The 22,866-nt window shown below is 45.0% G+C and overlaps 1 protein-coding gene across 12 annotated transcripts in view; it reads left to right on the plus strand.

The window, feature by feature from the left end:
• Positions 1 to 22,866, plus strand: part of wnk1b (WNK lysine deficient protein kinase 1b) — an 87,796-nt gene that overhangs the window by 58,472 nt on the left and 6,458 nt on the right. For 2 of the 12 annotated variants that reach the window (XM_072672921.1, XM_072672922.1), the window contains exons 9-30: positions 39 to 226; positions 3,718 to 4,989; positions 6,663 to 6,752; positions 6,980 to 7,015; positions 7,449 to 7,580; positions 9,959 to 10,029; positions 10,145 to 10,301; positions 10,392 to 10,508; positions 10,728 to 10,835; positions 11,037 to 11,091; positions 11,195 to 11,338; positions 12,226 to 13,367; positions 14,011 to 14,091; positions 14,997 to 15,083; positions 15,306 to 15,342; positions 15,477 to 15,547; positions 15,817 to 16,331; positions 16,468 to 16,670; positions 16,859 to 17,059; positions 17,739 to 17,831; positions 20,130 to 20,171; positions 22,280 to 22,491. In XM_072672921.1, coding sequence (XP_072529022.1) covers positions 39 to 226; positions 3,718 to 4,989; positions 6,663 to 6,752; positions 6,980 to 7,015; positions 7,449 to 7,580; positions 9,959 to 10,029; positions 10,145 to 10,301; positions 10,392 to 10,508; positions 10,728 to 10,835; positions 11,037 to 11,091; positions 11,195 to 11,338; positions 12,226 to 13,367; positions 14,011 to 14,091; positions 14,997 to 15,083; positions 15,306 to 15,342; positions 15,477 to 15,547; positions 15,817 to 16,331; positions 16,468 to 16,670; positions 16,859 to 17,059; positions 17,739 to 17,831; positions 20,130 to 20,171; positions 22,280 to 22,491 — 5,054 coding nt within the window. Of the gene's footprint in view, positions 1 to 38; positions 227 to 3,717; positions 4,990 to 6,662; positions 6,753 to 6,979; positions 7,016 to 7,448; positions 7,581 to 9,958; positions 10,030 to 10,144; positions 10,302 to 10,391; positions 10,509 to 10,727; positions 10,836 to 11,036; positions 11,092 to 11,194; positions 11,339 to 12,225; positions 13,368 to 14,010; positions 14,092 to 14,996; positions 15,084 to 15,305; positions 15,343 to 15,476; positions 15,548 to 15,816; positions 16,332 to 16,467; positions 16,671 to 16,858; positions 17,060 to 17,738; positions 17,832 to 20,129; positions 20,172 to 22,021; positions 22,074 to 22,279; positions 22,492 to 22,866 lie in introns of all 12 variants that reach the window. The other 10 variants (XM_072672931.1, XM_072672926.1, XM_072672925.1 and 7 more) reach the window with 10 other exon arrangements.

The following is a 22,866-nucleotide window of genomic DNA, read 5'->3' on the forward strand; positions in this document are numbered from 1 at the left end:
TTGCATTATTATATTATTGTTATTTTGCCTCTCTACAGCGGAAGGCACCATGGACAGTGGACAGGGATCATCTTTATACTCCGAGACGCCTCTCAACCAGCTTGCCATGTCCTATAGTTCTCCCGTAGCATCTCAGCAGGCCTCCCAGCAGCAGCCCGGGCAGGCCTCTTACAGCCCTGCCTCCCAACCTGCCCAGCAGCACCCTGCCTTCCCTCAGCAGCCTATGGTAAGTCTTGCAGTTACACCTGGCTGACTATGATACGAGTGATCGGTATCAGTGTTATTTACAGGGTCAGTCACATAGCATTAAAGGATATTTTTAAGATGCCTATGATGCTTAGTGCAGGCCTTAGTATCATTGTGTTTTATTCCTCACATCAATTCATTACAAGCTGTGTAATCTGTGATTTGGGTCCTTATTGCTTTAGCTTCCATGTTCAGTGTTAATGTGAAATGTCATCATATAGAATGGGCTCTTGGTTCTAGCTAGTCGGATTTGTGCCCTAGTGTAAGTTAGAGATGTCACTGAGTATTTGCAGGTAAGAAAACAACAAAAAAAAAAACAAGAGAATAAAAAAATTGTGAGATTAGACAAGATGATCTAGCAAATGTGTGCTTTGAATGATGTCACCCCTTGAGATCTGGCTTTGAAACCATGCTGACTCATTCACTTGTGGATTTTTATGAGTGCCTGTGGTTGCATGTCTTAACCTGTTTTCTTTTTATGGTGTGGAAACATGGTTTGTTTGAGGCCGTGAAGGAATGATGCATGTGAAGGAAAGCAAAGCCATTGACGCAAAACCATAAAACTCTAATGGGGTTTGAGTCTTTTCAAACAACCCATTTTCTCTCTCTCTTGCTCTCTCTTTTTTGCGCTCTCTCTCTCTCTCTCTCTCTCTCTCTCCCTCTCCCTCTCCCTCTATGCTTTTTTTCTGACTGGGCCTTCTCCTCATCACACATTTTACATGTCTATTTTTTTTATGTTTCCAATTAAGATGTTCCCTATGCAGGAGTGCTGTGCTGCCTGCTAGGCTCCCATCAGTTCCATCACTCCTGTTTGTCTCTTGAACCATAATGGGTTGCACACTCAAGCAGTCAATGTCTCCCTTTATTTTATGCTCAGAGAAGTGAAGGCTCATCTTGGTGCCCCCTTTGGACCCTTAACAGCATTGTTAAGCTTCCCATATGTTTTGCCATGAATATATTTACTTTGAAATACTGTTCACATGATCTCCATCTGAAGTGCGTCACAGACACTGGTAAAAATAAAGGCCTATCCTCTTCTTTCTTCACTTTTATTTTGCTGGTGGTGTTTTCGTTTGTTTTTTTGGTTCTTCTTTTTTCGAATATTCCATGATGACTAGGTGAAAGCAAGTGAAAGGTCTTGGTGATTTAAAGTAATGCTTTTTAGCTCTCTGTATTTCTGTTAGCTATGCAGATGATATTTGACTTGAGAGATCTCTGAGAGGGTGGAATGTAGGAACTGATGAGAGGGCTGGAGTCTGCACAGCACTGATGCTTTTTTGATTTGATCAATTTGTCACTTGTATCTATTGTTATTCCTAATGTGTTGTGTTGTAAAAGTGGCCTTTCTCTGTTTTTGGTTTTTTATTATTTTTTTCTAAATACACTTTGCTCTGTGCTGAGAATACTTATAGTTTTTTGGATGTACTGAGAAGAACTGAACTTTTCTAAACTGATACTGTATAGGGGTATGACCAGGCCAGGCTTTTTAATGTCCCAACCTAACGCTCTAGCCACAGGCTAATATGTTAGCCCAAGCTACTACTACAAGCCAAGTAAATGCTAGTCACAATATAAAAGATTAGAGAGATACAGTAGGCTGTATTATTACATCCTTGTTACTTACGGTTTATGATTTATGCGGTGAAATCTAACTTTCTTAGGTTGAAAATAATTCTAAGGAAGCTTTTAGAATAATAATAAAAAAATAAAAAAAAAAAAAAAAAAATATATGTATGTATATATATATATATATATGTATATATGTATATGTATATATATATATATATATATATATATATATATATATATATATATATATATATATATATATATATATATGAGCCTGAGTCGGTTTTATTGACTTCAGGTACTTCACCGGTTAATACTTCATTATTCAGTGTCTGAAGTGATTTCCAAATGGAGTAAAGGATTAACTCCTAGTCATGCTCCCTTCATTTCTCTCACTTCCCTTCCTCACTCTCTTTATCTGTATTCATTCTTTAGGTTCCTTTCCCTTCTTGGTCAATATTGAATCACATTATCAAATGTTAAAGATATATTTTAATGTGGTTGGTTTGTTTATTTATTTATTTATTTATTTTGTCCCTTGTGTTATTCGTTCTGATCCACTATGTTTACATTTCTGTTCCCCCTCCTTCGCCTGCAGCCTCCTCCACCTCCCCTCACCCGTCGCGGTCGTAGCATGTCCATTTGCGTGCCCTACTTTTCCTCTGCCCCTCCTCCGTCATGCCCTCCCAAGCCACCCTCCACTCCTCCTCCGGTGCTGTCGGCCCCACTCTCACCCCGGCCGGGGAAGCCAGACGGCGAGACGTTTGCAGGCCGCCTCTCCAAAGCACTGGAGTGCGTGCTGCCCCGCCGCCGCGCCAGCCTCCCAGCACTCTTTGCCAGCCCTGTATGTTAGTGACTCGAAGTGAAACAGAAGCCTCCTGCTGGTAGAGCCCTCAGAGGGACAGAATGCCACTGGTACCTGAAAGTTACATCAGAATAGGTGTTTAATTCAGTTGTTAGTCTTGGGGCTTATTGTCCTGTGGCTGATGTGAATTGAAAAAGCTTCAAAACAAGGCAGTAGTTTGGTGTTACTGACATTTTGCCCTTGTTTTTTTATTAGGTTTGAATTTTTGTTGTAAATTTGCTCAAATATCAGATTTCCTCTCATTTTTCTTAGATGTATACACACAGAGTTATAACCACCTATATGCAACAATTTTAGTTTTTAGAAGTTAGTGTGACAGGCTACAGCTGTTCTTCAGTGTCTGTGGACCTTTATTAGGGTAGCACCTTTTGGAATGTTAACTTTTGGTTATCCAGGCGTTTGCCTTTGTCCTAGTAAGACTTTGGCTTAGTAAGTGTTATTGGACCTGTCTGCCAATAGACAATTCCTCAAAATGTTGGATTTTGATGGTCCAGCAGCAACAGTAGGTTACAAGTGAGTTTGGCCTTTTTCAGGTGCTTGTGTGCTTCATGTGTTCCCTTGCTCTGCTCAGCAGGAGCCCTGTCCTCACATTAAATACAGAAAGCAAGGCGTATAGCATTCCCAAACTAGACGTGACTGCTGCTCACCTGGTGGATGTGCCAGTTCATCACAGGTGCATCAGCGGTCGGTCTAGCTCAAGCTGCACACCCTTGACCAAATCTGTATTTAATTCCATACCTATAAGCTTCCACTCTGTTATTTGCACATTTCACTTTTGCAAAAGCATTTAATAGCATTCATCTACATTCAGATGATCTGCCTATTTTTTTTGGTCTTCTTTAGTCTTTGCTTTGTGATGAATATTGCTGCAGTATTTTTAAACTCCATCTCTCTCACTTTCTCTCTCTCTCTCTCTCTGTCTCTCTCACTCTCTTGCTCTCCTCTTTCTCTCTCCTTTCTCTCTCTTGCTTTGTGACTGTATGATGCTGCCTCTTTCTGCTCCCTCACAAAGATGCTGTATGTTATTGTCACTGCAGCCGCAGTCAGTGAGTCAGCAGTATGGCGGCGGTGGAGGGGGTTCGGCTCTGGCCCCTGAGCCCCCGTTCTTTTTCCCTGCCATCCCCGAGCGGCCCGTCTCCTTCTCTCCTCCGCCATCCTGCCCGCCCAAAGGCTTCAACGTGCAGCGCCGCAAGAGCACGTCCATCCTGGAGGCCCACACTCGTCACTTCCAGCCAGCCTACCGCAGCTACGGCAGTAGTCTTCACCCCTTCTCTGGTGTGGAGGGCCTGGATCCCTCACTCTTCTTACTACCCAGTATGGCTGCCCAAAGACTAGCGGAGCCCTTGCACCTGCAGGCCCCGTCCGAGCCCCTGTATGGCTATAAGGAGCAGCAGGAGGAGGCTGTGCGCAGACTAAGCCTCAACCAGGCCACCTTGTTGGACCATTTTGAAAGCATGGCCGCATACGGCGGCTACCCGTTGGCGGCCCATCATCAGCTAAACCAGCTTAGCTTCCACCAGCATATGCAAGCCGCTGCTGCTAGCCTAGCTTTTGAGGCCCCGCAGCCCAATCCTGCCTATATGCACCCTCACATTCCTGGCCACATGCGTCTGACCCACAGCCCTGTCCCACCACTTACCCCCATTAGTGTAGCCCAACCAGTTACCTCTGTGGCCCAGCCGTCTTATGACCAGCCTCACTCTTCATTTCCACACTCTGCTCCACCAGTGCTAGCCCATAACGCTGAGCCTGCCAGTGCCTTTGAGTTCCATGTCCACGGCCTCCAGGCAGACCCGAATGCTCTGGCCTCAAGACTGTATCGAGCTCGCCGCGGGTCCATGGACCTTAACCTGGAGGAGGCAGCCGGCAATTCTGGGCTGGTCAGTCGGCTTCAGCCAGTCACCGAGGAATACAGTAACTATGTGAGCCCAGAGCTCCCGCTACCCCCTGGCAGCCTGCTGCTGCATGGACATAAAGACCGCAGTCCAGAACCGTCCAGCGACTCTATGGCCTCCTCAGATGCTGGAGAGTTCAACTCGCCACCTCCTCACACGGGGCACCCACTGCCGGACGCCTCAGCTGCCCAATCCATCCCGCAGACATCCTATTACGGGCCAGAGGTGGGCAGCGGCACCGGTGAGGGCCACCCGCCCAGTCAGCAGACGTTCCTCTTCGTCCCACCTTCAGAGCTACCCGGGACGGCCAGCTCCCACATCAGCATGCTGCACAGCGCCTGGGCCAGGCAAATGCCCCTCCAGCCCGAGCTCTCGTACCACGAGTCTGCCCTAGCCCTTCAGGGTTCTGCTTTGGTGATTACAAAACCACCTTGCTCTTCTCTTCTTACCTCCCCTAAAAAAACACTCCTGCACTCTGTTACCCGATTTGTCCCGTGGTTGTGGTTTTAACCCTCTCCAGCCATGCTTAAACAAATACAAGATTTATATCTTTTGGAGGGGCTTATAGCAGAGCACATGTAAACCTGCCTCTTCAATCCCCTTATCCTCTGACATTTTTTGTTGTTGTTGTTGTTTGTTTTGCCAGTTGTGAGTTGCTCCTTTTGTATTTTTCTTTTCCTGAAGTTCTTTGTAAGTAAGTAATATTTTGTGTGTATGTTCATATAGAGAAATATATGATGCGTGTGTGTTTGAATAGAGATATATGGTCCGGGTTTGCTCTGTATATCTGCAAGCCTAACCTACAAATCCAAAGTTGAAGAAGGCCCTTGAGGATATGATGCTGAAAATATGAACGAGCAGATCTGTGTGCTGATTGGGCCAATATTGATTCCTTATTAATTGTTTTCACTGAAAAAAATGGGTCCAAAGACAGCTAAGGATTTGTATATCCAAACACACAAAAACATACAACACAAATAAGGGGTTTGAACAGGTTTACTCTATCTAATCTAATTTATGGTTATTTTTATTTGCTTGTAATGTTGCAGACTTCTTTCCCCCCCATTTTTTTTGTTCCCTTCTTTAAGTTGTCTTATATTAACTGCTGCTTTCATAGAGCTGGTATCATGTTGTAGTTGGCTGGAAATGGTTAAAACGGTATCTTTGTATGATTTTTATTGTTTATTTTCCTACTGTGTCTGTCAAGGACACCTATCATGACTCTGCACTTTTTGAAGTGTACCAGTATAATTTATGCCCAAGTGCTTTAGGGTTTGATTTCAGGGTGAGCGTCAACCCTTCTGTTAACCCTTAGAAATCTGACAACAGCACCATCCTGCAATCCCATTCCCTGCTCTGAGCAGTTTTCATCCTTTTGCATTGTTTTATTTCGTTCTCTTCTCATTTATACTTTTTCCATTTTACTCGCTGGGCATCCTTTTTTGCTTGCTTCTAATGAAAGCCTCTTGTGATACGATGCTAAGGGGCCAAGGTAAGGCGATCTGCCTGGTGCAACTATACTTGTGTGTAACTCACTCCAACAAGGGGAGGCAGGGAGACAAGTATATTTGCCTGCAGCTTTCTAAGGGTTGATTCCGGTCATGATCGTCCATGGTGGGAAAAGGGTATAATCTAGCGAGGCGAAATCCAGATGTGTTCTAGGGTGCGTTTGATATGTTAAAATCCACAGCAACACCAGACACAACCTGCTTCCCTGTGCACGTTCAGTGATAACAAGTCACCCAAGCTGCAAAATCATCTAGAGTTCCATCTGCATGCAGCCTACTCACTCCCAGACTAACATAACGACACCGAATGTGGATGTTTGTGTGATCTCGAGTCATACAGAAAGAGTGAAAGTTCATCTGAGTGATACTGTAGTTCCTCAGACAGGTCACGCTTTGTGTATGCACGTCAATTAATCCAGAGTCAGTTGGTGCGTGTGTGTTTTACCTGCGGTCTTGTTCTAATTTGCGTCTTTCTCTTTTGTTTACATCTTTTTCCATCGCTACCATCTCTATCTCTCTGCCTCTGTCTTTGTCCATCTTGTTTTCTATCTCTACCCTCTATCTCTACCCATGCTTTAGCAGGTTTCTGCTCCCCAGTCCAACATTGCAGTTCCCCTGGTCCCCAGCAGCGCCCAGGCCGCCCCCTGGACAGACCAAGTCAATCCGCAGGTACAAACTCACCTTAACGCCAGTCGTAGACTTTCCTGTGCTCCTTTTCAGGGACAAAATGGGCCAGTTGAGGCAAAGGCAAAGCAGTACACTCCGTGCCCTTAATTTATATTCTGAGTTTAAGTTCTTTTCATTTTGGTTTTGGAGTTCTCTCCTGCGTGTGAAAGCTGTGGACTCCAGAGGTGTCTCATCTCTTTCTTACCCTGTGCTGTATTTGTTTCTTGTAGTATGGAGGTTACTACGTCCCAGCGCTCCCTTCGCAGGTAGAGAAAACCCCCCCATTCCTTCCAAACACACTCTCTATACTCACTCTCTCGCTCTCTTTTAATGCGCTCTTGGCCTTGCCCTCTCCAGTTTTCAGTCCATCTTATAATGCATCATGAATGAGCCTTGCCAGTTATGTGAAGCAAAGGCTTAGCAGTGTTTGTTAGAGAACTTAATGACTGTACCTCGTAGAGGTAAGTCACTCAAGACTGTTGGTGTATTTATTTGAGAGTTGCTGCACTTCTGTGGTCGAATATCCTCCAGCGTGTGTTGGTGCTTGGGTTGGGTTTACTTAGGATAGTGATGAGTGAGTGGGGTGACCGGTTTTACCTTGGACGAGCTGGGTAAGATTTCAGCATGCTGGAATAGCTGTACTGACTGTAAAGGTTTATTTTCTATTAAATTAATTTCTCTCTTGTTTTGGTCCTGCAGGCTGTTCCGCAACAGGTTTCTCTGGGTTCTGCCTCGCAGCCCGGTGTTTCCCTGCCCCAGCAGCAGCCTGCCAGCTCAGGCCTTCAGAGCATTGCGCAAACACATATCCAGCAAGGGCCTCCAGCTACTCAGGTAACACGCATATGCACACACATTTAGACGCTTAATGAGCAGTGTAGTTCAGGTTTCTCGCGCAAATTCTAGAGGAATGGTAGGACAGTTCCAGGGACTAACAGAACTGGCAAATAGATAGAAAGTGTATCTCCATTTTTTTTTTTTTTTTTTTTTTTTTTTTTTGCTATTTGAATTTAGCAGTTACATATATATATATCAAATGCTCACCATTACCAGCTACTAGTTTTTTTCAAATAAAGAACACGATGAATGAACTGTAACATATAAGTAGACGATGGCAAAATAAGAGATTTTATTTTAAGAGGCTTGATGAAGAGGCTGTCATAAAGAAATGCATAAAAATGTATGTTTTGAGCCCTATTTGCATTTGTTTCTTACTGTAATGAATTATCATGCCTATTGATTTCTCCAGAAAGTTACATTTTGTTGTCATATCAAACCTCAAATGCGCCAAATCCAATTTTTCTATTTCTAATTAAAGAAAGTTATCAGATACTCTGATACTTCAGATACTCTAACAGCAGCCCACACAGAATTAGATTACTAGGCTTTTTACATTTTTACATACAGTATTTATTACAATGTGCATTACCCAGCCACTTGCTGCTTCTCTGAAGGTGTGTGCTTTAGCTTTTTTTTTTTTTTTTTAGTTTTTCAATATGTGCCACTTAATCATCTGTCAGTCTTTAACATACTATCGCTACTGCTTTTAAGCCCTATTTGTGCTTGTTCAGAGGTCTATAATCCTGCTCAGGTTCTTCTGTTTCCTTTCCACTTCATGTACTGTTCTCTTTAATCAAACTGCATCTTGCATTCTGCCTCTCTTTCTGTCTCGCTCACGCTCTCTGATCTGACGTGTCCTGTGGCATGCTGCCTGTGTGTGTGTTTGCATGGCTGTAAGCAGTGTGCTAGTGAGCTGAGTCCTCCGGTTCAGTCCCCGACGCCCTGTGCGGAGCGCCTCTTCTTCCTCTACCAGGCCGCCCAGCTTGCTCTGGTGCAGGTACAGCGCAGCAGTACCAGGGGAGGTGCATCTCCCCAGCCCCCCTCCTCCCCCTTTAGCACTGTGTGCCCGTGTGTATTTAACCCCATCACGTGTGAGCTGCACTCAGACACAGCCACTGACTTGATTGGGGTTTGGTTTGAACCCTCGTATAGTACCTGGTGTTGTTGGTGTGTATTTTATTTGGTGTGGTTTGCTGTTTTGATCTGTTTGGTTTTTGGTCACGTTGCTAGTTTTGGTGTGTGAACATGTGCAGGACTGTTTTGGCACTTGTGTGTGACACGGTTTACAGTATCTAATCCGTTGATTTTAGGACGGAGTTGTTTATATTTGCGTGTTTGAGATGGAACTGAATGTTTTGAGTTCCTCTTTTTAATTTCACCTAAATATGATCCTGCATTAAATCCAAGGCATGGTATCCCGCATGGTTTTCTTTTTTGGACTTTAGTAATTTGCCTTTGTTTTTGGTAATGTGTTAATGCGAACATTTTGTTCTCCCCTTACTGAACTTGACCTTCCAGTCTCCATTGTCCATGCCGACACAGCCTGTCCTGACAGACCCATTCCCTCAGTCACCCTCCATTCGCCCAGCCATCTGCCTGACTTCGCTGCCCCTCTCCTATTTCCCCCAGCCCTCTACGCTTGGCCTGAGCTCCATGGCCCCAGTGGCAGTTCCCCCAGTAACAATGGCCCAGGGGCACCAGCCTGCCCCTGTGGCACCCAAGGCTGTGCTGAGCCCCCCAGCAGTAGCGGCAGCAGCAGGAACTATGCCAGCTGTGTCTCCTTCAGTGCTGCCTGCAACCATAGCCACATCACCTACCACGCCATCGCAGCCCAAAGCGAAGCCTCCTCCTCCTTCTCCTCTGCCGCTAGCCTCCGCTGTGCCGACAATCCTTGTGGCCGCTGCCCCCACCCCTACTGAGCAGTCGGGTCTAGCTTCAGAAATCCCAGCGCAGGTACCTTTTGGAATGGATTCCTTTCCCCCAGGCAACCTCAAGCCAAACTCAGTTGCAGTGTGTCTGTTTGTCTTAGTCATCTCATGTTTCTTTAGTTTTAATATATTTGTGTCTGTGAGCTACGTGCTTAGGCAGTATGACAACGCGGTGATCTGAACAGACTTATTCAGTAGAGAAAACAAATCTGTAGTATTTAGGCGTTTGGCATAGTGATGAGCCAAGCAGGCTCGTTCAGTAGAGAAAACAAATCGGAAGTGTTTAGGCTCACTCTCTACCTGCGGCAGTTTCACCTCATCATTGGGGCGTCCTTCTACTCTTCTGTCTTGCCTTTAGATCCTTGCACTCATAGTCTCTCTAATTGCTTGTGTCTCAGTCTCGAAGCCTGTGATGTTCTTAAGTTTTGTCCTTTGCCGTTCCAGACATCAACAGGATCCCAGACTGTCGATATGTCACAGCTGCAGGCTCCAACAGTGCCCTGCACAATAGAAAGGTGAGAGTCCAGCCCCTTGCCCTGTCACTTAGTTTAGAAACCATTTAGCTTATCTAACTGAGCATTAGCTGTGACAAAACTGAACCTTATCACCTCATCACCGTGTTGTCCTCAGCAGCCATTCTGATGTGGCGTCTGGCCTCAGTGATGGAAACGAGGGTGCGACAGGCGGCAGGCACGAGGGCCGCCCGACCAAAAGGCACCAGCGTAGGTCTGTGCGCAGCCGTTCCCGCCATGACAAGATCGCCAAAGCAAAGCTCAACGTACTTAATGTATGTCCACTGCACTTTTAAATCCTCTGTAATTCAGGTACAGTTGGGGAAAAGGTCATACCTTACTTTTTTTTTCTTTTTTTTTTAAAGATCTCCAGCATGGGTGACCGAGTTGCTGAGTGCCAACTAGAAACACACAATAGGAAAATGGTGACTTTTAAGTTTGATCTGGATGGAGATAATCCAGAGGAAATCGCTCAGATCATGGTAACTTCAGATTTTGTTCTCTGACATGCATTTTATATTACAAGTCTATAAGTGAATTCTAATGCCGGGTCAAAGACCATTAGACTTAATTCAGGGCTAGATTTTCTTGCCTGTCTTTAATAATATCATGCAACTGATTTAAATATTGTATGCGTTTGTGTATGTGTGTGTTTCATACATGCTTTTTGTTCATGTCTCTGTATTTTGTGAACACACCAGGTTGAGAGTGAGTTCATTCTGGAAAGTGAGCGGGAGTCTTTCATCGAGCAGGTTCGGGAGGTCATTGAGACTGCAGATGAAAGAGGTCTTGAGAGGGAAGGTGTCCAGGTGTGTCTCCAGAACATCTGGAACATATTCTTTTGTAACTGTATCGCAGCCTACATAACTAAGCTTTGGCCTTGGTCCAGTACTTTATTGTTGAAGGCCCCAGTCAGGAGCCCCCTACAGTTTAGTATTAAAATACTGTTTAGTGTTAATTGTGCTATAACCAATGACTCTGCCTTCTTCCCTAATGCTGTAACCATGCAGATCGCGAGCAAACCTGAACAACAGACGCCTATTACCTACACACCTCTCCAGCCAGGTGAAACCTCACACTTTTACAAATCATGCAATGCCTGCTTTGTTTCTGTTTCCTTTATTACAAGGATTTTAGGATGTTAACCCAAGTATCTCTGTCTCCTCAGGAGTTGGTGTGAGCGCCACTACACAAGTGGTGCACTCAGCAGGCCGCAGGTTCATCGTTAGTCCCGTGCCTGAGTCCAGACTGAAAGAACAGTTCTTCAATGCAGCCCAACCCACAGCCTCTCTCCTAGAGCAGTCTACACCATGTAAGCATTATATGTTACATTTGTGTATGTATATAACACACTATGTGGATAAAAGTATTGGGACACCTGCACATTCGTTGTTTCTTCTGATGTGAAGGGGAAAGAGTTTATCCTGCTTTTGTTGGAGCAACTGTCTCTACTGTGCAGGGAGGGCTTTTACTAGATATTGGAGCACTGCTGTCAGGATTTGATTGCATTCAATGACGAGCGTTTGTGAGGTCAGGATGTTGGATGATCACCACCCCACTTCATCTCAAACTGGCCAACTCTCCCAAGAATATTAGATGGAGCACCATTCGTCATTCCATAGGACATAGTTCCACTGCTCCACAGCTCAGTGCTGGAGGGCTTTATACCCCTCTAGCCCACCCCTGGCAATAGACATGGTGCCCCTAGGTTCATGTTTATCTGCTCCGGAGAGTCTTTTTACATTGACAATAGTTCACAAGCTGTGTGTGTGTATTTGCACATCTCTATCAGCAATGGGTGCAACTTAAAGTAGCTGAATGTATTTTTAGAAGAGGTGATGGCTTGAGTGTTAGAACTTATCATGACTGTCAGAGAATATTCTCTGCTTTAGCTTTATAAATAGTTTTGTGGTCTTATTGAGTACTTTTGAGGTAGTCTTTAAGTATAACGCAGAATTTCTTTACGTAATGTTCACAGAAAAGACGACCTCTGACTGACACATGACTGAATACTGATAACAATAAAACAATTGTTCAGAGGTCTATAATCTCATTGTAATATGCTTGACTTTATGACTCATGAAATAAATCATATCAAATCTGGTTTTAACCTTTTAGAGCAGTTATGTAACCAGATACCAGTTCAGTTTGGTCAACTGTGTGTAACTGTGGTGTTTTTTGTTTGTTTGTTTTCGGCAGCATCGGTGGGAGGGTCTGCCCTGGGTCTGTCTCAGTCTGCGTCTGCGGTTAGCTTGCAGCATGCCTTTGCTGAACTCCGCCAGAGCCAGTATGACCCTGGACCAAGCACAGCGCCCCCTACCCTGCACACCACAATGCCTCCACTGTTACCTGTAGCCAGCCCCTTGACTGCCTCCGCCGCTGCCATGCTCTCTCCTCCCTCACAGCCCTCCGAACCAGCTGTCCCAACTCCCCTCCCTCCTCCTTCCTCGCTCCCTCCTGTAGTTGCCACCTTGCCTTCTCAACCCCTGCCCTGCTCTCTGCCGTCTCAACTTCCCCCGCCGGTCAGCCAGCCTCCCATGTCAACAGTTAGCAGCGTGATGGTTCCACCTTGCTCAGTATCCCCTCCAATGGTTGTGAGCACTGCTTCCGTGGCTCCCTCAGTCTCATACCCTCCATCTTCAGTCCCTCTACATGCTGTCATAAACACATCAGTGCCCAGTACTGCAGCCCCACCTCCTCACCCTGCTGCTATCATAAGCAATGCGAGCTCTCTTCCTGGAGGAAGTGCCGAGCAGCCTCTCATCCTTTCTACCGTAGCCCAACTTACTCCAGCCGTGGTCCCAACTACGGCCATTCAAACGCCCCAGCTTACCCCCTCCAACGTCACTAGCACCAGCGCCCCCCCGGTTCCTGCTCCTGCCACAGCTTCCCTGTCTCAGGTGCCTAGTCTGCAGCCTGTCACCACCAGCATCCCTGTGGTGCAGCCCACGCCAGTGCACAGCCAGCCCCAGTCCTCCACTCTACCTAACCAGAGCCACACACACTGCGTGGAATGTGATGGAGACCCCCAAGGCAAGGCCCCCGGCATTGATGACATTCATGCCCTGGACAAGAAATTACGCTCCCTCTTCATGGACCTGGGCTCTGGTCCTCCCTCAGCGCAGGCCGACACTGGAGCCCTTGAGCCCAGCATCCCCGGCACGTCCTCCCCTACCAGCTCCACCACAATCTCTGGCGGCCCCCCTCTTCCTCCATCTAGCTTGCCATTAGCATTTTCAGGACAGCCCACAGGTTCCCCTATGACGACGCCAGGCGCTGCTGCTACACCGGTCAGCTATAGCCAGAGCACACCATCCAAAGCGCCATTGTCACGATTGCCGGTGAGTGGAAATGGCCAGGGCTTCAGGATGAGCGTGTTTTGGCACGAGCCAGTGGTTTTGTGTTGAGTTAAGAGAATAATAGTGTTAACTTCAGGTACAGTGATAATTTCAGCCTTTCTCCTTTCCTAACCACACTCACTAGAACCACTAACATCCTGTGGAATGAGTATGTTTCTGCTGTTTAACACATTTAACACACAATCTTTGCCTGTACACAGTCTGTAGAAAACATGTTATGATCACGATGATGGTTATTATTATTGTTACTGTAAATAAATGATAAAATTAATCATTTTTCCAATGACATTCAGTGAAGCAGTGATCATCAGTTCAGGTCCTTAAGTACTCCTGTCCTGCAAGTTTTGTTGTTTTCCTGCGGAGAAGAAGGTGAGCAGCAAAACACTAGAATATGCAAAGCAGGAATACTCCAGGATCAGAATTGGGGATGAACTGCTCAAAACACCAAATGTTACCCAGATCGTTATTAAAAACCCAAATACCTCTCTGTACCTGTTCCTAATGCCATAAAATAACAAAGTAGCTAAATGGCAGCTGCATGTGGCCTGTAGGTAGCGCTGTAGCCTCTCTGCTAGCGCGCTGGGCTAAAGTGCTGTTGGTTTGATCTTCATCTTCGTTTCATCAGGTGTTGCCTGTCGGCTCAGAGCAAGCCGGCACGCCACCCACAGAACACCTACCACCCTTCCCAGGACCTTGTCTAACTCAGGTGCATTTTTCTTCCTTTCTCTTTCGGAGTGCGTCTGTCCACCATTGCCTTCTGTTGTTCGTGTTCTGCGTCCTCTCGCTGTTAAACCCTGGCCACCCCTTTCCACTTCTTTTTTTTTTTTTTTCTTCCCCTCCCTGCTTTCCTGAAAAACAAGTGAAGCATGAGCAGAGATTTCTAATCGGATCATTATCAAATTAGTGCATGGCATCGCATTTCTGTGAATACTATTAGGAGCATGACCTGTGATAACTCTGACCGGCTACTCTCTCGTTCTGTCTCTTTCACTCTCTTGCACTCTCTCTATCCCTAAAGAGTGCAGGGGTGCACGGAGCTTAATAAATCCTGATCCTGAGCTCTGATCTCAAATTATTATTATTATTATATATATTTTTTATGGTTGTTTTTTTATGGTTGTTACTATTTGATGAACAATACTGCTGTACTGTTTAGGCCTGCTTTCATTTTTGTCTGACATGAAAAGTCCTTTGTTCATGCCCAGTGTGTTGTATTCTTTGTCAGTGACATTTCCTCTTCATTAGGAATTGTCTTTAGGAAACAACTTAAGAATTTATAAGTACGAGTTTACCTTGAGGGATATTTACACTGAGCCACCTGGTATAAATCATCTCAGAACCTACTATAGGGTACCCAGTTAGTTTCTAGTCTTTCTTGTATGAGCTAGAAAATGAAAGAGAATCCCACCATTTGATATGGAGTGCTGTTTGTCCATGCAAAGGTCAGCAGACATCTTGCAGTAAAAAAATCTCCTGCAGAAGCTAATTGGATAGCCTTTCCTCCTGCTGTATTTGTGTGCACTGTCATAAGTCATTTGCGTGTGCTGTGTGTACGCTGTGGCTTTGTAGTTAAGTGGACTTGACAAAATTGTGAACTGGATTGTTCTTCAGTCCCAGCAGCCCCTAGAAGATCTGGACGCCCAGCTGAGACGGGCTTTAAGTCCAGAGACCGTCTCTGTCAGCAGTGTCACGCACCAGGTACACAACACACTTAAGGAGCATGGACAAGATTGTGTTCCAGACCATATTTTTCATTTGTGCGTTTTATTCATCATATTTGATGTATATTTGACCTTATTACACAATATACATCAAGATCACATTAATATGTTGATCCCCATTGCATAAATACACATGTTCTATATAGCTTTCACAAAAAGACATTGTTTGTAATTTTCCTCCTTCCTCTTTTCCCTCTAGTCCTCTCATACCGGAATGCCTGCTGGAGGGCAGCCAGGTATGTGATGCTGCTTTTATCATAATAAATAAATAGTCTTAAAAATTAACTATGAAAAGTATCTATTTCTAAAACATTTACTGGATTGAGTTTTTCTATTAAGATTCACACCATTTTTCTGATTAATATTTCAGTTCCATTTTCTCTGGATGGGGAACTAGCAGCCATACCTCCAGCTGGAGGCTTCAAGCTGGGCCGATTCCAGGTATTTAACAGCCATGCCTTCCTTTCTTCTGGATATTTTTCCTAGGGATGTCCCAGTTCCTGATTCTCCTTTTTGGGTATTGAATAATAATGATCTGGTCTTTGTACTTTCACACATCATAATAAAGCCATATGATTTTAGGTTAGATGCTTGGTTGCCTGTTAATGCTGTATTATAGCCATATCACGCTACTGCATAATGAAGTACGCTGACTTTGCATCTTGTCCGCTAATAGTGTTGAATTTTGTTCACTCCCTCTCCTCATCCAGGTGTCGCTGGCAGCCGAAGACTCTTCCTTTCAGGCTCCCACCACCTCCAGTGACTCATCTTCCTCCACCACCTCTTCATCCACCTCTTCCTCCTCCTCACCCTCCACTCTCTCCAGCCCTGAGAACACGCTGCACAGGGCCTCTTCTCCACTTCATAGGCCAGGGGGGGATGTTGTGGACGGCCTTCCCTCAGCTTTGTCTGGCCCGAAGGCTGCATCCCCACAGCCCACCACCATTGGCCGTTTTCAGGTCACTACGCGGGCCGACACCAAGGTTGGCCGTTTCTCCGTGAGACGAGCCACAGAGGACCCTCCTGCAATCTCTCCAGGGACCCCGATGTCTCCAGAGCCTCAGCCTCGGGCTGTTCCTGCAGTGGGAAATGGCCCAGCTCTCAGTCCTGAAGGCAAGAGCCTGGCCAGCCTGAACAACTCGTTCAATTCCTATTTAAGTAGCGACAATGACTCAGAGTTTGAGGACGAGGACTTCAAGCGGGAAGTCAGCAAGCTGCGGGAGAAGTAGGTTTTTTGTGTTGCACCATTTTAATAAAGTGATAGTGCTTTGCTTTATATCTGATCGATCATAAGGAAGAACAGTGCTCAGATTACAGATGATGTTTATTATCATTGATAATCTCTCATTATCATTCTGAAGGCACATGATTGAGAGTCAGGCTCTCTACACACGGCAGAAAGAGGAGATTGACGCCCTTTTCGCCCGAATGGGTAAAGTCCCACCCGCCACAGTGAACCCACCTGCCGTGACCCTGGCCGGTCGTAGAAGGCGACCTACCAAGAGCAAAAGCAGCAAATCCAGCCGCGGCAGTTCACAGGGCAGTAAAAGCCCACTTCAGCCTGGTACGCCCAACTGCTAGTTTTGTATTATGAAAAATGTTCTTGAATAAACTTTGAACTTTGCTCTTCTCTATGTTTATGGTTGTGTTAAAACAATGAAATCATCATGGCCTGAAAGGCTTCGTACTGTCTAACATGAACATTTTTGACTTGGTAATAACCAGATTCTGCTATACATGTGTGTGTTTCAGCGAGCAGCACTTTATCAGCGCAGAGCGCACCCACAGTGTTCCCACACCAACAGACGTTTCTGACCCCCGGAGGTTTGGTTGATTCTGGGAGCAGCCCGCTTCTCCAACCCTGTAAACCTTCGCCCTCCAGTGAAAACCTGTATTCAGCCTTCACCAGCGATGCCACACTGTCCGCCCCCAGCCTCTGTATAGCCACGCAAGGTACTGTCAACTTAGTCTGACGTGTTCTGATTTATCAGTCATTTTTAGACAAGGTTTTTCGCCAAAGGGCAAAGACTAGATGAGTATACAACAGCATTCAATTTGAGTGTATGTATTTACATTACTGTTATTCATTCCTGCCATGTCAGATATTTCAGTCTTTTTGCCAGCTGTACAAATTTGCTGCATGGTACAGTGCATAGCGAGCCTGTTAAATTGGCAGTTTGATTCCCATCCCTGCAGGTAAGCGTACTGACCTGTCAGCAGATGTTCATGAAGTTGGCATAGGGCTGGTAAAGCTCTGCTCCATGTTAGTGAGCCTGTTGCTCTTTTCTGAAACTCAACAGTGCATGTCTTGATGCGGGTGTAGCTGCAGTGCAGATGCCACTCTCTGCAGGAGGTGCTGTTGCTTGCCTCCCCTACTGTGCAGTACAGCTCTATGCTCACTTCTCCTTTGTGCCACAACTTCCACACTCTCTCTGTGTATATACCTATCTCTCTCTTTCGCGCTCTCTCTCTTTCTTTCTCTCTCTGTCCCTTTTCTCTGGGGTTCGTGGCTTACTGACCTCTGTTTCCACTCTTACTGTGTATTTGTGTACGTCTCCTTCTCCCTCTCTTTTTCTACACCTCTCTGTCTCTATACCTCTTGTTTTCTCTCTTCCCTCTTTTTGTGCCACAGGCTGTGTAAAGTTCAGCTGTGGGTCGGAGAGAGTGACCTTCAAACCAGGTGGCAGAAGGACCCGTTTTCTGAGTACGCCCTGCTTGGCTCTTTGTGTGTAACGCTTTTCCTTTGTCTCCTTCCTATACTCTGACTGGTTTTCTTGTGTTTGGGAGCCATTCTGACTGGCACCATCTCCAAATGATCAAAATTCATCACTAAAATCAGCGTCACGTTCAGATTTAATGCTCATCTCCAGCGTTACAGTAATGTATTTACCTCCATCTATGTAACAGGACTTATTGCAGTGCATCTGCTTAGCATAAGACTCATGCTTATATGTACATATTGTGTTTTACAGTGTCTGAAAAGTAATAGTATAGTCAATGGCAGTTATTCAGCCTTGCAGCCCTAGTCTTTTCTTGTGTTTAGATTACTTCACAGTGGAGATGAAGTTTATGGCTGGACTATTTTATAACACGACATCTCCGTGCTGACAGTATTCCGGAATTGCTTCACCTAGTTTTGGCCCTTCCCATCCCTGCATCTTCCATGACCCTACACTCCCTTCCACTGCTGCTCCGAAAATGGCTGCCACCTAAGTCCAAAGCCAAACCCATTGTTTATTTATCCTCCTCAACCTTTGTCTCTAAGTGCAGGGTATCTCATTCAAACACTGCAAATCTGCTGACCTTTGCCACACTACATGCATTGCCCATTTTAACTGTACTACATTTTAACATGCGCTACAACAAGGGTCACTAGTTTTATCCACAAAGGTCTGATGTGACTGCAGGTTTTTATTCCAAACAAGCAGAAGCAAACTAGAATTTCAATTCATATTGATTCTGAAGATGATTGAATCCATCTTGTCCTCCCAGCAAGCCCCAGAGCATCCCTGAGCCACTGTCAGGTTTCACTGTAGGCAGGGTGTTTTTCTTGAACTTGAGAAGATCTATGCTTCCAACTGTTTCTCTGGGGTCATTCAGTGCCTTTGCTATCTCTTTGTATCATTTTCCTTGTGTGTGCAAGGCAAGGATCTCCTCCTTGAGCTTTTTAGGCGACACTTTTGACTAATAAGGCTCTTAATTTGCCACCTGTTTTGTGTGTGCTCTTATGAGGGATTCTGTTCAGAGGGTTGAATAATTCTGAGACTGCAGTAGTCATTAAAAGTGTTATTTTGTGTTGAACTTGGGGAAACCACTTGTTCTATTGGTTGTGTTGAGCATTCAGATATCTCTTGGTTTTGAAAGTTAGTTTAAAAACTTGGCCAATAAACTTCATTTTCAATGAGGTTGAATAAGCTTGATTGCATCTGTAAGTATCAAAGTTGAATATACTTAAAATCCATAATGCATACTTGGAACTGGTTGGTTTCTGAGATTGGCTTCAATGGACACTATTGTCCCACAATGCTTTTGAAACAGAAAGGGAGGAGCTACTCCCGTCTGGTAAAATGTCAAGGAAATAAATGGCGATGGAAGTGGAGCGCGAAGAGTGACCGGAGAACGCCATATGTTGGCACATGTCGGCCAGCTCTAGTATGTAGCTTATTGTATAAGTGTGTTGCACTCAACTGAAACACACCCACAGTCTTACATGAGCTTCTGCTGTGTTAAAATGAAGATCTGCAGCCACACCCCTGCTCTACAACATTTAATTCATTATATTAAAATTAAAGTAGCATCTCTTTACTCATCAAACCTACAGAATTTGAGTAAGTTTATACCTTCCACTGATCTTATGATTATTTTGTCATTTTGTGTAGTTTTGATTTTGATGATACTTGGACAGTTTGGCATCATTGTGCTGTAATTGTGGTTGAATTAGTTCAGATGTCCGAGCTCTCTGTTTAGTCCCTGTTGTTAAAAAGAAAAGGGAGAGACTGTACCATTGCTATACAAATCCAGTCTCTCTCGGCCCAATTATGTTCCAGAGGCAGGCAAATGTAGTGTTGGGAGTCTTACCCAAAGACTCCTATTGGTATAGCGTAATAGACCAATGATAAAGATGAGATTCTAGCCCCAGTCTGGCATGAGTCTGGAAGTGGTGTTACCCACTACGCTATACCAACCACACAGAAGCAAGAAGGATTGAAGCAAAGTAAAAGGATTGAACCACCTGCCGTCTACATTTTCTCACTGGCTTGTCTTCCTTTTGAAATGTGTACGTTTTTAGGATTTTAGGAGATGAGAGAAAGTCCAGCTGCAGCTTAGCCCCTCTCTCCTTACTCAGGTCCCTCCTTGCACCTTCACTTCTTACTAAAGCACAGTGGAGCTATAGCAGCAGTCTGGACTTGAGTTTAGCTCTAGGGTGGCATGTAATGATGCGCTCCCTGTTATGCATTGTGTCGGCGGTTTAGTGACTTTAACACTGACTCTCTTCAATCCCATGCTTCTCTCCATGCTTCAGGGAAGATGGTGAAAAAAGTGTGCCCCTGCAACCAACTCTGTAGTAATTATCTCTCTTTTTTCAATCCCCACCTCCTCCTCCTCTCCTACTATTCCTATTCCTCCCCCTGTTCCTCCTACTCCTTCACTCTTGCACTTCCCATTCCTCTCGTCTTTACTGGTGTGTGTGTGTGTGTACGTGCGCGCACGTTGTGGCCTGTCGAAGCTCAAGACGCTGGGCCCTGCTAAGCTCTCAGGCTGACTTGAGCATTTCTCTGTCCTGATGACCCATTCATTATGCTGGATGAGTGTTCTCAAGTTGAACCGGCCTCTCCTCCAAAGCATCCGTAATATATTCTTCTCTAAATCTGAAGTGCAGTCCTTTGTAAGCCGCCGTCCGCTGTGGACGAGGCAGTGACGCATGTGTGCATTTTGTTTGGGTGAGTTGCTAATGGTTTCCAGGCAGGAATTCGGATCAGAGTTTGTCATTTTTTAAAATTTTGTTTTATTTATTTATTTATTTTTGTCCGTTTGCCTGTGCATGTGAGTGCTTTTCCTTGCCAAAACACTTGAAGAGACTCTAGGCCGCTCTCAGTGCACGCGTCACTTTGGCGTCTCCGTTCCTAGCACTGTTCGCCAAAGCACTGCGGCTGATGCACTCTAAATGGGCCAGACTGAAGCCTCATCCTATTACACCCAAGCCAGTTTTAAAGCCCCACCATCTCTCTACACTCACTTACCCTGGCTCTTTGCACCGTACCGTACCTTATCTTTCTGCATGAGTCTAGCAGTAAGGGTAGTAACTAACATTTGGGTAAGCATTTTTCATTAAAAACCTAGTATAGGTAAAAAATTAAATAAAATAAATATATAAATATAATATGTATTATAGTTGTTCCAATAAAAAGAGTACAGGCCAGACGTCTGAACATGAAGTGTGAAATGCAACGTGAAGTGAATGGAAGTCATCCAGTAAAATGCTGAAGTCTAGCTGTGCTTTCCTCCCGCACTCCCTCTAAGCATGGCTTTGCTCTGGACTCCATCCCCCAGAATTCCACTGGTGCTTCAGGCTTGGTGCAGTGTATGTGCTTTTGTGACTCTGCACTCTACTGCTGCTTCATTGGAGGCTTTTTTTTAAAGCTCTGCCGTTGATGCAGATTCTTAATGTTATGCAACAGAAATGCTGATTCTTGTATTCTTCTCCTCCATCCAAACTATGCACCAGGTGTTGTTCAAGAAAAACCAGTGGCTTTCAATGTTTAGTTTTTTTTTGGGCTTTAATTTTCTGCATCCTCCCCTTCTCCCATGTTTCACAAATGCATTGACTCCTCATGCGATCACAGACATGGACAGTTACACAGGGCAGTTGACTTGCATGTTTAGTAGTTATCCTCAGACATGTCTGAAAGAGCCAAGGTACTCCCTCTGATGATAAATGCACTTAATGCACAAACCTTGCCTTTTTCTTTCCTTTTTTTAAGCAGAGCTACGGGTATAATATGCAAGTGGCATAATAAGTCTTACAGCCTTTCTGGACCAACAAAACATTTATGGCACATTGGACTGCTAATTCAGAAGTAGTTACAGTACCCTAATGAATGCTTGTGAACGAACATGCTTGTGACTTGTCAGAGGAAAACCTTGTTTGCTGAAACAAAATAAACCTCCATATTAATGGCAGCATCCCTTTTTGAATTTGAGTCATCACAGTTCATCTAAGGTTAATGCAGTGGAGCTTAACATTAAAATCCATCCCCATTCGTTGCTCTTTGGCTCCCTCTAATGTCCTAAAACGACTGCTGTAGCTCACTGCGGCAACCCTGCCATGGAAAATGCGAGTTGGAAGCCTAACAGAGATTGATTGTAAACCCAGACAGTGGTGTCTTAACTCTTTCACCATGCCCTATTTTTCAGGCTGGAGTCAGAGAGATAAAAAAGCCCCTTTAGCCTCAGAGCGGACTCCCAGGTGCTCTATAGGGCCTATCCCTGCCATGACAATTACCATACACATACGTACTGATATGTATATGAAAATATACATGAACACCTTGACGTGGTCTTTGTGCTTAGATTGTGTCACTTCGGAATATTGAAACTGGAATGTGCTTCAATGACATCCTTTCCTTCTCTTTCTGCCTTTTCTCCTTCTCTGCGTCTCTCTTTCTATTACAGGGACGAGCAGTACCAACACGGTGGGTGGGCCAGGCCCAGGGCAGAATCAGACTCAGCCGCCCGCCACTGCGCCCCAGAGCCGCAAGGGCACGTTCACAGACGACCTGCACAAACTGGTGGACAACTGGGCCAGGGACGCCATGAACCTGTCCCAGGGCAAGAGGGGCTCAAAGCACCAATCACAGGCCCCCTCTCAGGGCCACAGCTATGATGTAAGACCCTACCTTTGGTATTTCATGTAGGAGTGGTTATCCATTGCATTTCTGCATTGCACTCCAACAGTTTATTACTGGATTTAGTGTGTTAGAGTTGAGAAATATGCAAACTATGCAGGAATTTGGCCCCTTCAACTTGTTGATTATTCCTGCTGTAAAGTTTTAAATCAAACCCTTAATTTGCTTATTATCAAGTATGTTGAGAAGAAAGCACAAACCCGTGGAGGGAAGGAATACTAGAAGAGACTAGGAGCATGAATTATGGAAAGTAGAAAAATGTGCTGTGCATGGGGTCACCAGGATTGGGACTGCAAATCACAGCCTTTCACTTTTGTAAATAGGGAGTAGCATCTGTTTTTCTTGGCCCAAGAA

This window comes from Salminus brasiliensis, chromosome 2 (genome assembly GCF_030463535.1).
Source record: "Salminus brasiliensis chromosome 2, fSalBra1.hap2, whole genome shotgun sequence".
Taxonomy (NCBI): domain Eukaryota; kingdom Metazoa; phylum Chordata; class Actinopteri; order Characiformes; family Bryconidae; genus Salminus; species Salminus brasiliensis.